The sequence below is a fragment of the Rutilus rutilus genome (genome assembly GCF_951802725.1).
Source record: "Rutilus rutilus genome assembly, chromosome: 11".
Classification (NCBI taxonomy): Eukaryota; Metazoa; Chordata; class Actinopteri; order Cypriniformes; family Leuciscidae; genus Rutilus; species Rutilus rutilus.
This window is the reverse complement of record NC_140216.1, coordinates 33,427,995-33,443,218: the sequence shown is the minus strand read 5'-3', so window position 1 is coordinate 33,443,218 and position 15,224 is coordinate 33,427,995. Positions and strand designations below refer to the sequence as shown.

The 15,224-nt window shown below is 38.6% G+C and overlaps 1 protein-coding gene across 1 annotated transcript; it reads left to right on the top strand.

The window, feature by feature from the left end:
- The first annotated feature begins 500 nt into the window (after positions 1 to 500).
- Positions 501 to 14,526, top strand: LOC311300099 (uncharacterized protein). Its single transcript, XM_084424216.1, has 4 exons — positions 501 to 1,013; positions 4,977 to 5,288; positions 7,358 to 7,675; positions 7,760 to 14,526. The coding sequence occupies exons 1-4, from the start codon at positions 680 to 682 to the stop codon at positions 8,197 to 8,199; spliced, it is 1,404 nt and encodes a 467-aa protein (XP_084280342.1). The 5' UTR covers positions 501 to 679; the 3' UTR covers positions 8,200 to 14,526.
- Positions 14,527 to 15,224: the final 698 nt, after the last annotated feature.

Genomic DNA, 15,224 nt, shown 5'->3' with positions numbered 1-15,224 from the left:
GCTCAATTTTAACGCACCATACACCACAACATGCGTCTGAATCTGTAATCTGCCATTCTACTCGCCCAGCTTTTCTCTTAGATCATGCAGCGGCTGTCTTTACCGTAATTAAAGTAGAGGAGCGCACGCTAAAACGTTTTGTAGTAAGTATGAGTCAATATGCTGGAAAATCGAAATAGCATGCGCGAAAAAAGTAGTGCATAACTGTATATAACAGGCAATAACTGAGTAGCTATAATCTACTAAATGTTAAAGACGTTTAAAAACGTTTAAATCGATCGGGTCATTTATGCTCGCTCCTTGACCTCAGTCCAAAACAACAAAACGTCGGATGCACGAACCTACTTACGGCTTCATCAAACTACTTTTATTGAATGTTGAAACGGCGTTTTGCCATGGCTTGTTTCTGGGTAATGTGCGCAGGACGTTTTCAAATTTGGGGCAAAATGGCGAAGTGGTCGTCTTATGGACTACTTTGACTCCCTGTGCGACTTCACGGTGTAGATTACGGTACAGCCTACTAAGGGGTGTATACATGTCCACGATGTGTTTCTCGAGAAAAGGGGTAACTGTTGTTTTTTTAGGCAGTTGTTCTGGGAGACTTATGTATATTTAACACTATTTTGGGGGGTGGGAAGAGGAAGAATGACAGAGGTCTTTCAACGGAGCGGTTGTAAACATGAACGGGTCCCTCTACATTTCGTTTTTCCAAGGTCAGCTGGAGTCCGCACTGGAGCAGGTTGTGCAGCTCGCCGTTCAGGAAATCACCAAGACTGTTGGGGCCACTTTGGATTCAATGCTATTGGAAACAGCCACCAAAGAGCAGGAAAATCAGCGTTTAAGGGCAACCCTTCAGTCTCGGGAGCTAGAATACAGAGGGAACGGTAAAAGCGATGCGTCTAAAAGAAAAACAGACACGAACGATGGAACAAAGCAACACACCCCCAGTCAGAGCTCTGAATGTGGCGATCAGTCTGAAACGCTCAGGCGTGAACAGAAAGGGCGAGCAGTTGGTAAGGCTAAAACTGTGTTTTTATTGAGTAGAAAATAACTAAATGCCTTTCTTATATTGTACAATAACCTATGTTATTGAAGCGCTTATGTTTACAATGCAAATCTGACTCGACGGCTTGGTACGCAGTGACGAGGTCTATGAAACAAGGGTAAACACCATTTTGAACGGAAGGAGGAAGTCATAATAAACTTAGTCCCTTTTATTTTTTTGCACCCATGCATTTCAATTCCCTAATTGTGGTTAAACGCCCCTACATTTCAGAAACGTGGCACGAATTACCAAGTTGTTAAATCCAAACCATGCCCTGATGGAAAATCCCGCTTTAGATGGTGTAGTTGGTTTCTTGCTGGTTTACCAGACATTATGTTTCAAAAACGAGCTTAAACTGTTTTCTTGCTGGTCCAAGATGGTCTACCAGCTTGCACCAACTTATGACCACCTTAGACCAGCTAGAAACCAGCTACCCTGATCTAAAAACATGACTAATAGTAAAAGCTGGATTTCAGTCTTATTTGTAAGTCTAACATATTTCTTTTCTTGTTGAAGTTCAGATAGCAATTAAGATAAACTCATCCATAGAAGTCGTTTAAGTTAAAGGGCTGTTTTTAAAACCAAATCCTCTGAGGAAGGAAGTGTGCAAGTCTGCAGAATTGTTCAAAGTGGAGTGTAGGGAACAACTAGCCATTGTTTTAGACAGATGTCTTTGTCTTTGTTGAGTGGAATCGTATCATTTAAGGAAGTTTTTGATGTCTGGTCTTTGAAATGAATTTTTCTTAGCAGTCCTCAGGCCTGTGTGGGCATGTACACATAGACAGTTTGATGTTTGGAGTGTGGCTGACTTGTTATGACTGCTGCCAATGGCTGGTTTGGGTGATGACGCTTCTGTCGTTGAGCTGTTCCTTAGCGCTGCTTTTCATACTGCGGTGACGGTAGCCATGGGGAGGGTGTCCTTGCCTTGCATTTTAGCCAATGGATGTGGTTAGAAGAAGCCACACCTTCCAGACCCTGAGGAGGGTATCCATGGTTGGGGTTTGAGGGAGGGTGGAGTATCATGAGAGTCTTCATTCTACAAAAGCAGGGGCTGCGGCCAAATTACAAAGGAGCCCAATGATACGCTTTGCATGTCAACATGCTATGGTAATGCATAGGCCTACGTTTTTTCAACAATGCCCATTTCATTTCTTTGATATAGATACACCACTAGACTAGAGTCCAATATCAGATATTTCCATTTACCTTGCATACAGTTCAAAATTGCATTTGAATAGGTAAATCTTTATTTTCAATTGCGACTTTCTTAAATTCAACATCAGGGCTCAACAGTAAAGCATGACCCACTAACCCTGTGTCAGTGTGAGATCGTTCCAGGCCATTTGAAACCACTGCTTTGTTGCCACTGAAAAACGTATGCCTTGCAGACACAATCTGATGTATTTTGTGATTGTTGCAAATTCAAAATCTGCAAACAATGCAGCCTGTTTTATAATCTTTTTGTAAAGATATATATTTGTGAAGAGAACTGATAAAAATATATATATAATTAGGCTATAGCAAATATAAAAATGCATTGCAAAAATATATTTATATATATATTTTTATATATTTTTATATTTGCTAGAAATAATATTGTGTTAAATCTTTAATTGTAATACTTTTTTGTTTGGTCATATTTTATGGTTTGGGCCTGAAAAAAATCTTTAATTGTTGAGTCCTGAAAATTAAATTGAAATGGATTTTAATGCCTTCTTTAATGCTTGTGAATAATTCATTAGTTCTCATTATTCCAAAGAAATAAAAGCCTCTGAAACTACTATTTTATTTTTGATTGATGTCACAAAGCGCTCTTACTTTTCACTCTTGGTATGTTTGATTCGATTAAAACGAACCCTGGTGCGATTATAGTGCGCTTTATTTGAATAAGTGTGAACGCTGCCATCTGAGCTCTGGTGCGCATCATCAAACAAGTAGACTGAGATTGCTGAAAAGATGGGTCTCGCTCCGCTTCCAAACGAACTCTGGTCCGGTTTAAATGAAATATGAACGCAACATGGACCAAAGACATGTAAATGAACCAAAAACAAGATTCACCCCTAACCCTAAGCAGGAATGCTCAAGAATTCCTTTTTTTCTCGTCATAGTCACGATGTTGCCCATCACAGTTCGGTACAGGCGTCAGAACTGCGTCTCCTTGCAGCAGATCTGAATTTTTATGTGTAACGGAGGGATTCCTGACACTGTTTTGACTCCTTTACACATTTTATAAGCTCTTCACGGGTTCTGAGCTGGTCAAAATACCATCATATGTAGGCTACGCACACACACAACGAGTGCATTTAGCCCAGCACACAGCATTGTTTTGGATGTTTGATAAGTTCTCTTCGCGAAATGTACATCATAAAAGCCGACCAATCAGGTTGTAAACGTATCCCTATGCCTTTATTTTCAGCATCTTTAGGTTCTGTGTTAAAATACCAATGTGAGGACCATGACTAAATGTTTTTTTTTTTGGTCCGGACCACACGAACCAAGCGAATTGAACTTGGGCGAACACACCCTCAGCTTCTCTCCTGTCATATAAGCCCTGTTTATGCCTGACATTAAGAAGTGTTTTCATCACTCAGATCACAAGTAGACGATGATAAATAGGTCTCAACAGGGTCTAAAACAGTTTGAGCTTGTCCACTTTCGACCACTTCCAAATGTAAATTGATTGAAAGTGGACAAAAGAGACAGATTAAAACACCAAGTGTAAATGGGTGTGTGTATCCCTTGTTTACTTGTGATCCGATTGACCAAAACACATCTTAATATCAAGTATATAAACAGGGCCTATAGACCACTTTGCATGATCCATCCAATTGCCAAAGGATCAAGTCAAGTCATGTACTACATTTCTTTTTCTTGAATATCTGGTTTCATTTTGCAATTCATCACATTGCAGAAGTAAACTGGTATGTGAATGATATTTCATGTTGTCTAGAATATGTTGCAGATTTTCATCATTAGTGTGAGCTGTGGTGTCAAATGTGTACACACATTAAGTAAGTAAATCTTTTTAGTCAACATAGTTTGATATCGACCGCTAATGAGTTAATAGTTTAATGACCAAACATGTATGTATTCTATATTGACTTCAATCACTAGTTTGATTGTAAATGTTTTTTTGTGATTGTCTGTGTTTCTATGTTGCTGAAGTTTCGATTGGACTACCTGATAATTATCTCAAACAATTAACATCTGCCCTGCACTGCAGTACTGAAGGATACTTTTTAGGGTACGGTTACACAAAGTTTTTGCTTTGTGTTCTTCGCGTACAGAAGATAACATTGTCAAAACTATCCCCTTATCACATGGATCCGCGAAAACGATTAAAGGCGCTGTGTTATTCATGCTAGGCCAGTAGTTGGTGATGTCTCTTTGTAAAGAAATGCTACGTGCCTATAGACTGAACACATAATATGCATGCACATGACGTCATCGTTTCCGCAAATTCAATAGCGGTATCATTTAAAAAAACTTGCATTTTGAAACCTGTTTTCAAAGGTTTGTGTTTGCAGGCCCCAAACTGCTGTTGTTATGCCAAATGTTATTATATACCACTCAGTTTTATACAGTATGTAACAGAGATCCCTGCTCCACCTCTCCATCTCCATTGAGAGAAACCCTTTGGTAGTGACATTCTTCTTAGATTGCTTTAAAATCTTGACAGTGTAATTGAGGCTTTAAATCTGAACTTTTGCTTGCTGAGAGTAAGGAGGGAAGCAAATTGGTGTGATTCTCATAAATGTCAGCCAGGCAGCGATCTTATTTGGTGCAGTTCGCCGCGGTGTGTGGATGGTGCAGAAAGAGATTGGAGGGTTTATTTGCAGTAACTACCTGTTTGTGTCATAAGAACCTCACCGTATAGATTTTTTCTAAGTAAATATATCATGATGTCCCCCATTTTGTCTCCATTTTTAAGGTCAGTTAAAATCTGTTATGGAACGAGTGCTGGAATTCGCCGTTAGTGAGCTGACCAAAATTGTGGAAGACAGCTTTGATGACCTGCTCTTGGAGTTCACCAAGAAGGAGCGGGAAAACCAGATACTGAAAGAGCAGCTACAGGAAAAGAACATAGTGGCAACCAGTGACGTGGTTGCTGTGGTACCGGAAGACTTTGAAAATGACTCCGCCTCTCCAAGCAGTTCCAAAGTAGAAAGGCAAGAGTTGAAAGGCCTGCAGGACCAATCACCCAAAAAAGAGTGGGAAAAGGATCAAACTGAGCCCACCAATGGTACAAAGTTCAAAAAGACATCATTTATATGAAATAGACATTATAAATGTCTTTAGTGTTACTTTTAATAAATTTAAAATTAAATTAAAAGTGTTTTTTACCATACCGAAATGTAAAGTTGGATATAATTGCTTCATTTTTGTTTAGAACAATGTGGGAAGAATTTAATCCAAATGAATTGTGCCTGCTGATAACATTGTTTATTTGCATGCAATGTCTGCGTTGTTTTAGCACTTGGTTCACTAAAGGAATTATGAAAACCAGGTAACCGTAAAAATGCAATTTATTTGGTGCAGGTGAACTGTCTTTCAGATCAGTTGTGGAGGATTCAGCAGACTACCCTGACAGTAATACTTTACTGTAACTGAATGTCAATGTAACAGTGTTCCTACATTGTGATTGGATATCAGGCTGTATATGCAGCTGTTTGGCATCATTTTCTTGTGATTTGACGAATTATAGCTCCCACGATCAATAGAAAAATGCACTTAAACGTCTCTTTTAAGTAAAATATGCCCATTGTTCAAAAACAGCAACACACCAAAACTGAATTTCCCCTGTTATTAACACATTATTTTGGCACGCCTCAGTTTATTGTTCAACAGTGGACAGACCAGAAACAAAAATACTTTGTTTTGCCATCTGTTCTTTGGGTTTCATTCAGAATTCTATTTTTAAGCTCTTATGTAAAAACAAAGCAGACCTGGCCAACTATTCGTCCCAAGATTGCTCACTTTAAACATCTTCAGACAGATATCGCCTGTATTGCAGGTAATTAGTGAATAAGGGCATGTTTACACCTGGTCACTTCATGTGTTTTTACTGATCAGATAGCTATCTGATTTATCCAGCCCGTTTTCATCCCAAGACGTCATATACTGACGCTTTTGACATTTCGTCTACATCCAACGCACATGGCACCCTTTAGCGTCAATATGAGACGCAGATAGATATGGGCCAGAAGGCGCCTCCTAGCGGTTTAACCCTAACCCTACCCCAGACCTAAACCTACCCATAACCGAACAAAGCTATCTGCGTCTCATATTGACGCTAAAGGGTGCCATGTGCGTTGGATGTAGACGAAATGTCAAAAGCGTCAGTATATGACGCCCTAGGATGAGAATGCGTTGGATTTATCAAAACGATTCCATTTACACCTGGTCACAAAAAATTTGTGTTTTCGCAAAACGCATATAAATCCGATCTTCAATTCCCGTGCTATATGCAGATTTAATAGAGTTCACATCACCGAAAGCAACAGATACGAGCTGCATTTTATTGATCAGCTCATTTCAAAATCAAAGGCCGCAATAGGAGAGAGTGGCAACAGCACTGGTAAAATCATTTAGTTTCTTTACTTTGAATGAAGATGATTGTGCGTTAAGCGTCTGCGACTTTCTTTCACTTTGATTTGCGATAGTTTGCATGGCTTGATGAATAGATCGCTCAGCTGCTCATCTGCGGTGATGCGTGCTGCAGTAGCGCGGTCAGATCTGGCTCTAACATGTCATATAACCCATAACACGCTCTCACACGTTTATTTTTTTAAGCATTTTTGGGAGGAGTAAAATGTACATATTTGGTTTCAACGACCAGATGCATTTACACTGGTCCCGTTTCGTCTGAAATGCGGCCCAGACCACCTCCTGAAGTGGTTTGAGCGATTGGATTTAAATCGGTCTCGAATGCGTTTCGGAGGGAATTTACACCTGGTCTTTTCACAGAAAACGCATGAAGTGGCCAGGTATAAACAAGTCCCAGACCCAAGTGCTTGTGCTGAAACATTGTTTTTCAGTTACTCTAACAATTTAATTCTAACTTGTAATTCTAAGTTGTTGCTTTCAAATGAAAAATCACTTTGCGAAATGTCCCAGGTATTTAAAAGCGATTTCTACATTATTTACAAATGAAATACAACTAAATTCCTCTGGATCCTTGTTTGCTAAATCAGCAAGCAAAGTTCATTTGGATTTCCAGTTTAGTCCAGTGTATAACCCTGGAGTAAATTAAGCTTAAAAATAAGTAATTGTTCTTAATTTCCTCCTTAATTGATTTTTTTCTCTCAACAGAACCAGACAAGCAGACTGTCATTACAGTGGCTCAAGACTGGGTGCCCATCCTGGACAAAGTCTTTGGGCAGAAGTGGTGCAGTGACTTCTGGCAAATCAAAGAGGTCACCACCAGTATGGAGGAGCGCACCGAGCTGAGCTCGGGCTCGGTAACTAGCATGGACAGCCTAATTAGAGACGCTCTCATGCCGTCTTGCTTGGCCACTCAAAGGAAACTGGAGCTTGAGGTGGGACAGCCGCCCTGGTTGCAGGTAGACGATATGGAGGTCGTTTCTCTATCCTCAAACACACAAGGCGTTCCTGTCGTCAGCTCCACAGGTAGGTGGCGCTGTGCTGATGATCTAGTGCGGTTATTATTTAAAAGCATACCAACGTTTCAAGTCGCTCTCTTTTTATGTACAGGCGACAACTCTCAAATCAGATCCCCGTCTATGTTGCAAAGACTCTTGACGCTTCCATCCCAGCTGCTCGAGGATGACGACGAGTCCATGGATGCCGTTCCCAATCAAGAAGTGTACGTGGACCCAGCTGATTCGCGAGTCGGCAAAGGTTCAAAGAGTAACCAGGCGAATAAGAAAAAGGAAGTGGAGGATGAAGACGAGGTGGACGACGAAGATGACGACGAGACGATGGGCAGGTGTGAGTCCTCGAAGCCCAAAGGTAGGAGGAAATCCCATGCTTGCAAAGAGTGCGGCAGAAAGTTCAGCCGACCGCATCTTCTCAGAGCTCACCGGCAAACGCACGAGGAGACGCTCAACCAATGCCCACAGTGTGGAAAGAGTTTCTCCCAGTCTTCAAGGCTTCAGGCTCACTTACGGACGCACACGGACAAAACAATATGAGAACGTGTTCATATTCAGAGGAAATTTAGCAAATGGAAAGGGATGTTTTCAAGTGTTTGTTGCTTTTCAGAGAAGAGTCAGACTTTCAAATTCATTTCAAGTAGGGATGCTCCGATCAGGATTTTTTGCAGCCGATACCGACTACCGATTTCTTATCGTTATCAGCCGATCCTGATCATTTAAGCTTTATAGAAGTGATATGTACGCTCCCTGTTGACTGTAATTGTTAACTTTTTTTTTTTTTTTTTTCAGATAAAAGTAATACCACAGATTTTGCCTTGGTTATATTATTTACAGTAATTTTGTAATTGTTTTAATTGAGAATCAAATAAAAAAGCACAACAAATATTGATTGTAACATTTTGATAGGCCATTTTAAAAACAGCTTACTCAAAACACCATCCATATTAAGATACTTTGGCTTATTAAAGAGCCAACAAGACTTTATAACTGCAGTCAGCGCAGTTACATTGTTGCTCCACAAGATGTTGAAATTATTTTAACTTTGAGCTCCACTTTACAAAGCTTAATCGATTAGCAGCGAGTCACCTGGGTTACTCTGAAGCTGATGTTTCTCTTCAGTGGCGTTAATTCAATGCATTGAACAGAGCTGATGCCAGTCATGGGAAATCCCCTTAAAAGGTTGAAAGGATACTACGACAAAGATAACGCTTTCACCTTCTGACAACTGATGGCAAACTGATTTTTTCAAGAATATATGATTTGACCGTAAGAATGAAAAATCCTCAGTTTCCCTGTCGCTGTCTGCTCTGTGTGTGTGTGTTTGGAGGAGCTGCCTGAGCCCTGCCTCAGACACCGAGAGCAGACGACAGGCAGCGAATCAGGTTCGTTATAGACCTTATTCACAGCAACATCATCTTTGATTTTTTTTTTTTTATGAATGAATGAAAGCAAGGCTGTGAGGGATAGACATATATCTCTTCAGTGGAATGTTCTACTATTTAATGTGTTTTTGGATTGTTCTGCTGACGAAACACTGCAAAAATATCTTTACGAGAAATTTTAGTAGACGAACAACTCCCGCCAATATGATCTGTGGAAAATTATAAGTGATCTAGGGGCTTTTTACAGCGGAGGCAATTGAAACCACGGTAAGTCTATCCCTCACAGCCTCACTTTCACACCTGTCATGAGGCTGCTCTGAAAACGGTCTGTTAAATCCTTTAGCCAATGTTCCTACACGTGATATTTCTTTAGAACAGGACTGCAGGTGACTGCGGCGCTAAAGTTTGACGTCATCAAATTGGGATCGGTTTGTGAGATCGGATCTGCGGCCGATCTATCGGAGCATCCCTAGTTTCAAGTACTGAAGGAAGTACAAAAAACTCGTAGCCTTTTTTGCTAAATGAAAGGTACTCGGACGTAAAGGATTTGTCATCTGACGTGATTTAAAATGTTTTTTTTTTCCTTTGTTTTGGTTCCCTGATTTTGGGGAAAATTGGAAGAAACAAATACCAGTATCAAGCTGTGTACACAGTGTAAATATCAGAGTAGGGCTATATTGACATCACAATAAGATGGAAGAATTTGAAGAATTTCCTTTGTCCATTTGGTGTAATCTTTTCATAAAACTTTGTAAATATTTCATACGTTTCATGAAACTATCATGTAAAGGAAAGGAGAGCAGTTGCTAGATCCCTTGCAGCATGGTGGTCTTGTCTTTTTTTTTTTACAAACTTTTTAAATGTGTAAAAATGAACAGGAGATAGTGTAATGCGTCTCCTGCGATCAAATCGACCATCTTTTCCTTACTGACTTGTTACTCAACATGAAATACCTCTTATGTTCAGATGTCATACTGGATTTTTTATATGATTAAGGTTCTGACTTGTATGTCCGATTCAAAAAAATGTCTTTAACCTTTCACCATGGATAGAGGATGGCTTACAGTTTTCAACTTGAAGTTGCACAGTTGTCATCATCGCATGACATGCACAACCAAGAAGCTGTCTTCAAGAGGCAAGGAGTCTAAGGATGAAGTTGGTGTTAGGAGGACAAGAAAAGTGCATTGAAATAGTTATTGGAAAGAAACTTGAAGTTCCTAACCCTTCATATTCTTGTTTCAGTGACTATAAGCGGATCTGACTTTCCCAGTATCCTCAACTAGAGTAGTGTCTTCCTGTACTGATTGCGTTGTAGTGTTTGCATGGCTCTACATCTTGAACTTTGAGAAAGGCTCAGTTGCTGGTTGTGATATTTGGTTTTCCCAGCATCGGTGGCATACATCTAAATATGGAGTCTTCCTTATGGAAGCTGTTATCTACAGTTTTCAGAGAGGCAGACGAACCCTGCACTTACAATTTATGCCCTATATCGAAGGGAATGCTAACAGCGAAGTCCTACTTGTTACGCACATTCCCTGAAGATTTACAATATCATCTTTGTCGGTAATAAGCATGATGGGAAAAAAGTACACGGTGTTACTGTTACTTCTTGGATCAATACCTCATCGATGGGACCATATACTTTGGGACTTGTTAAGGTCCTGTTCAAAAGAAAAGTTTACAAATGGAACGGGACTTGCTGTTGGCCTACTTATTATTTGATTGTGCATTTAAAAATGTGGCTTATTTTGTTTAACACTATCTAATGTCTCTCTGTAGGAAGGTACCAAGAACTTGCGACCCAAAGAGTACAATGAAGGGAACCTTATTTGAACATACATGCTCTTAAAAGATTGGATTTTTTTTTTTTTTTTTTTTACATGTTATATAGTATTTTTTTTGTGTTTTTTTTTCTTCTTTTCATTATGGGCCATTACATGTTATATAATGAGCCCTAAGGCCCTGTCCCAAATGGCACACTTCATATGCACTTGTGGTCTTGTGAACTTACAATGGCTGCTGCGTGCCATGTCAGTTTAGTCCACATTACGTCACAAAAGTGCGGACTCGGAGGAAGATTGCAAGGGCTTAGGGTTCCATTTGGGACAGGGTCTAAGCTTATTTTCAGGTTTATAAAGTATCTTAACGTGTGTTACACTTGGCATGTTTGGTTCGAAAAAACCGAACGCTGGTGCGATTGCTCTGTTAGTGCGGTTCATTTGAATAAGCGTGAACGCTACCATCTGAACTCTGGTGTGCCTCAAAGAAGCGAATCGAGTCAAATGAAATATGAACCAAAGAGACCAGGGGCCTCGTTTATAACCGTTGTGTACGCACAAAACAGACCCTGAAAGAGGCGTACGCCACTTCCGACGCACAAGTTGTGATTTATAAAAACAAACTTGACGGGAAAATGTGCGCACCTGCACGCAAACTTTGACCCATGCGTACGAACGTTTTGGAGATGGAGCAGTTTGGCGACACCGATGGTGAGCTGGAGGTAGATGTCTTTTTGGTCACTTTTAGACAGAAAATCTAAAGACATATACAGAAAGATAATACAAAATAAAATTTCACTCACCAAGCCTATCACTTGAAGCAAATATCCATCCCTTTTTAAATGTCCGCGCCAACGGCGCGTTGGGCCGTTTAGTGAAACTGACGCAAATAACAGTTTAAATAAATAAAATAATTATTTAAACTGTTTTACTTCTGATATAAACATTTAGATTAAATATGCCATTCAAATTAATGGAGTTAAACACTTAAACATGAAATCATTACTGAGAAGTTACAACATTTTTTTATAGCCTATTCAGTCAATAGAAATATTTGTTGTGGATGCGATGTTTTTTAACACTTTTCCTGTGTCGTGCTGTGTTTTAATGTTTTAACCACAGAGATAATTGCTTATCATGATAATACCAGATTGTCTGAGAACATTGTTTCGTGCAAATAATGCCCAAGGCCTATCTGTTTCCATTAAAAATATAAATCAATTAAAAATACAATTCGGCCAGTGGAAAAGATTGAGAAAAACTTTCTCTGAAATGTATTTTATACACTATTTGATTTATGTATTGAAAAACAAGGCAAGGATAGGCAACTACATGATTTTTATTAATGTAATGTGTCTTGTACCGTTGAACGTTATCACGTGGATAAATAATCATATGCAAATGATATGCAGATGAGGATCTGCATAGTAAAACTAGGCGTTGTAAACTCCATATATGGTTATTTCGGGGTGGAGACTCACGTGCGCACAATCTTCCGCTGACTGGGATTTATAAAGTGAATTCTGCGCAGGTTCTGGCGTACGAACGGTTGTATAAGTCTGAATATTTTTTTGCGTACGCCACTTTTAGTAAGGTTCCTACGCACAGTTTTATAAATGAGACCCCAGGTGAACGCTTATCAGACCAGGACTAAATGTGTTTTTTTTTTTGGGCCGAACCAAGCTACAAGTGTGAACACACCCTTAACTTCGTTAGTAGACTATAATGAAGTACATCATCTGTTGCTAGTGCCTAGATTTAAGCTGATTAATTCATTGTTTAGCACCATGCCTTTGCTAAGAACTTACCAGAACTCCTCCTTTCTCATGGTTAGTGCTTTCATCTGAACAGTCAGCTATAGATATTGTAGTAGTTCTCTTTATCCATGTTACTGCTAGTCAGATCTGACTTCTGTGTAATTAAGATTGTTAAAAAAAACTTTGTTTGTTCCATCGATGCAGGAGAACGATACTGGAAAGGGATAGTTCACCCAAAAATGAAATTACTCAGACATTTCTCAAAACATCATCTTTAATGTTCCACACAAGAAAGTAATTCATACAGGCTTGGAACAACATGAGGGTGAGTAAATTATTACAGATTTTTACGTTTTTGGGTGAATTATAGTTGATTGATCCAAATGACTGAACAGGGTCTGGTGATATTGGTATATTTACAGTTGTTCTGGGTTACAATAAGCAATTTAAATTAATATTGAAGGACTAGAATTTTGCATTTAGTTGAATGCAGTGAAATGGCCCCATGTACACTCATCTATTTATCACCATGAATTAAAGAAACTGCGCATGTATAATCTCTTTGGGGTGCAGCTGTTTATTCGGTTAGTAATAGCGAATGTGTGATGCAGTCTCTTGTGTAAAAAAAAAAAAAAAAAAAGACATTGCAACTTTGTGCAGTATGTGGTGCCTAAAATAGTTTATGTGTGCGTGTCTGCAGTCACTGACTTTCCATGAAGTTGATCGTGATAACTCAATTGACCAGCATTGATATCCTGTAAGAATGCTTTTGCCTGTTATTTTTGTATCCTTTTTTATGAAGCAAAATCAACAGTAACCTTATGCCAAACAGTCAGAAAAATAAGTTCTAAGAGCTTTGCAGTCATTCATTCTCCCAGAGAACTGCATTATTCTTACAAACTACTTGAGCATTTTGATGTTTTGTTTTGCATGATGACTCCTTTTATCTGTTTTATTAAGAATCTGTATTGCATTGTATTGAAAAGAACTCTTCTTCAGACCAATTGGATCAACTCTTTTCCATGGATCATGTTTAGTAGTTTTCTGTTGTGTTAAGAGTAGCTCTGAATGGATTATAGAGGATCAGCATTTGACCAATAAATGCCAAGTATTACGTTTGTATCATTTACTTTTCCTTTATTTTATTTCTTTACTCCGGTATATATTTTGTACTGTTATTCCACACATCCATACCTCAGTTTTGTTGGTAGTCTGAAAGCTTTACATGGAAATCAGATGGTTTGTTTGCTCAGTTCATTACCTCAGGACCTTTTCACATATAGTTGCATGGTGAAAATAGACAATTACATGTGCTCCGTTCAATTTTAATTAATGCCTTTGCGTTTACATTCAGTAATAATTTTGTAGAAATAAACATCTCTAAATTGGGGGAAAAAGTGTTTGGGTGATTAATGAAAACTCTACTTAATTCATATTTGTTACACTGTAAAAAATGATATGATCAATAAGTTATGACAACGTATGTTTTTTGACAACTCATTTTTCAAGTCAGTTTAATGTAATTTAAGTTGAAATTACTTAAACATCCAAGTTGGTTGTACTTAAATTTACCGCAACTTTTTTTTTGTTTACAGTGTAATTTACAGACAAATCTTTGTTTTGATCCAGGTAATTATGAACCACATACACAGAAAATCAGTGCTAAATCAAATTATTTTCAATGTTGCAGAAAATTTGGTCAATGATCAGAAATTGTTACTATAGGGAAGTTATATATTTGTTTTTGTTTGAATGATTTTGATTTCTTTTACATCTTAAGAATGCCTGTTGTAACCAGCATTTACTTTTTCCACAAAAAAAAAAAAAAAAAAAAGGGGGGGGGGGGGGGGGGGGTTTCTATCACTGAAATGTCTTTTAATGTGACTTGAAGTAGTTGTACATCTGAATTATGGCAATACATTAAAAGGTGGAAAATTGCATCCATTACACCCTTTGTCATTTTTCATTCTGAGTCTTGAATTGTATCTTGTATCATCCATAAAATCTGCTTCCTTCATTCATACCAGTGCATTTTTGAGTTGGGTGCGTTTCTAAACTCTATGGACTACAGCTGGGATCATGAGAGATGAATGTTTTTCCGAAGCCTGGATCCACAGATGGGCAAAAGACAACCAAATAAATATTCTAAGACTCTCTAATAAATTCTACAGTAAAGTCCTCCAGCTAGATGCAATTCGAAAAAGACTTCCTGTTTGATGCTATTGTGATGTACTAAGCAGTAACAGATGTTAGTAACCACATCCACAGCACAACACATAGCCTACCTCTTATGCATTTTATTTGATTCATTTTTACCATTTACTCTCAATATTTTGTGCATTTAAAGCATTTATATTATTGCCATTTTAAAAGACAAAAGAATAGAATCACATAATATTTTCATTTATTACTAATGGCCCACTTGTCATTTAAAATGGAATGCAGGTCTCATAATATGATAACCATGCAATATCTATCCACTTCATAACAACTCTGGAGTGTCCGGGCATGTGATGCTCCTCTCTAGCACTCAGCTTTTGTCATGAGGGGTAACTGCTGATGTGTGTTCCTTCAGATGATGCATGATAGCACCAAATGAGCAAGAGTATCAAAAACACACATCTGGTTGCACAAAACACTATTAG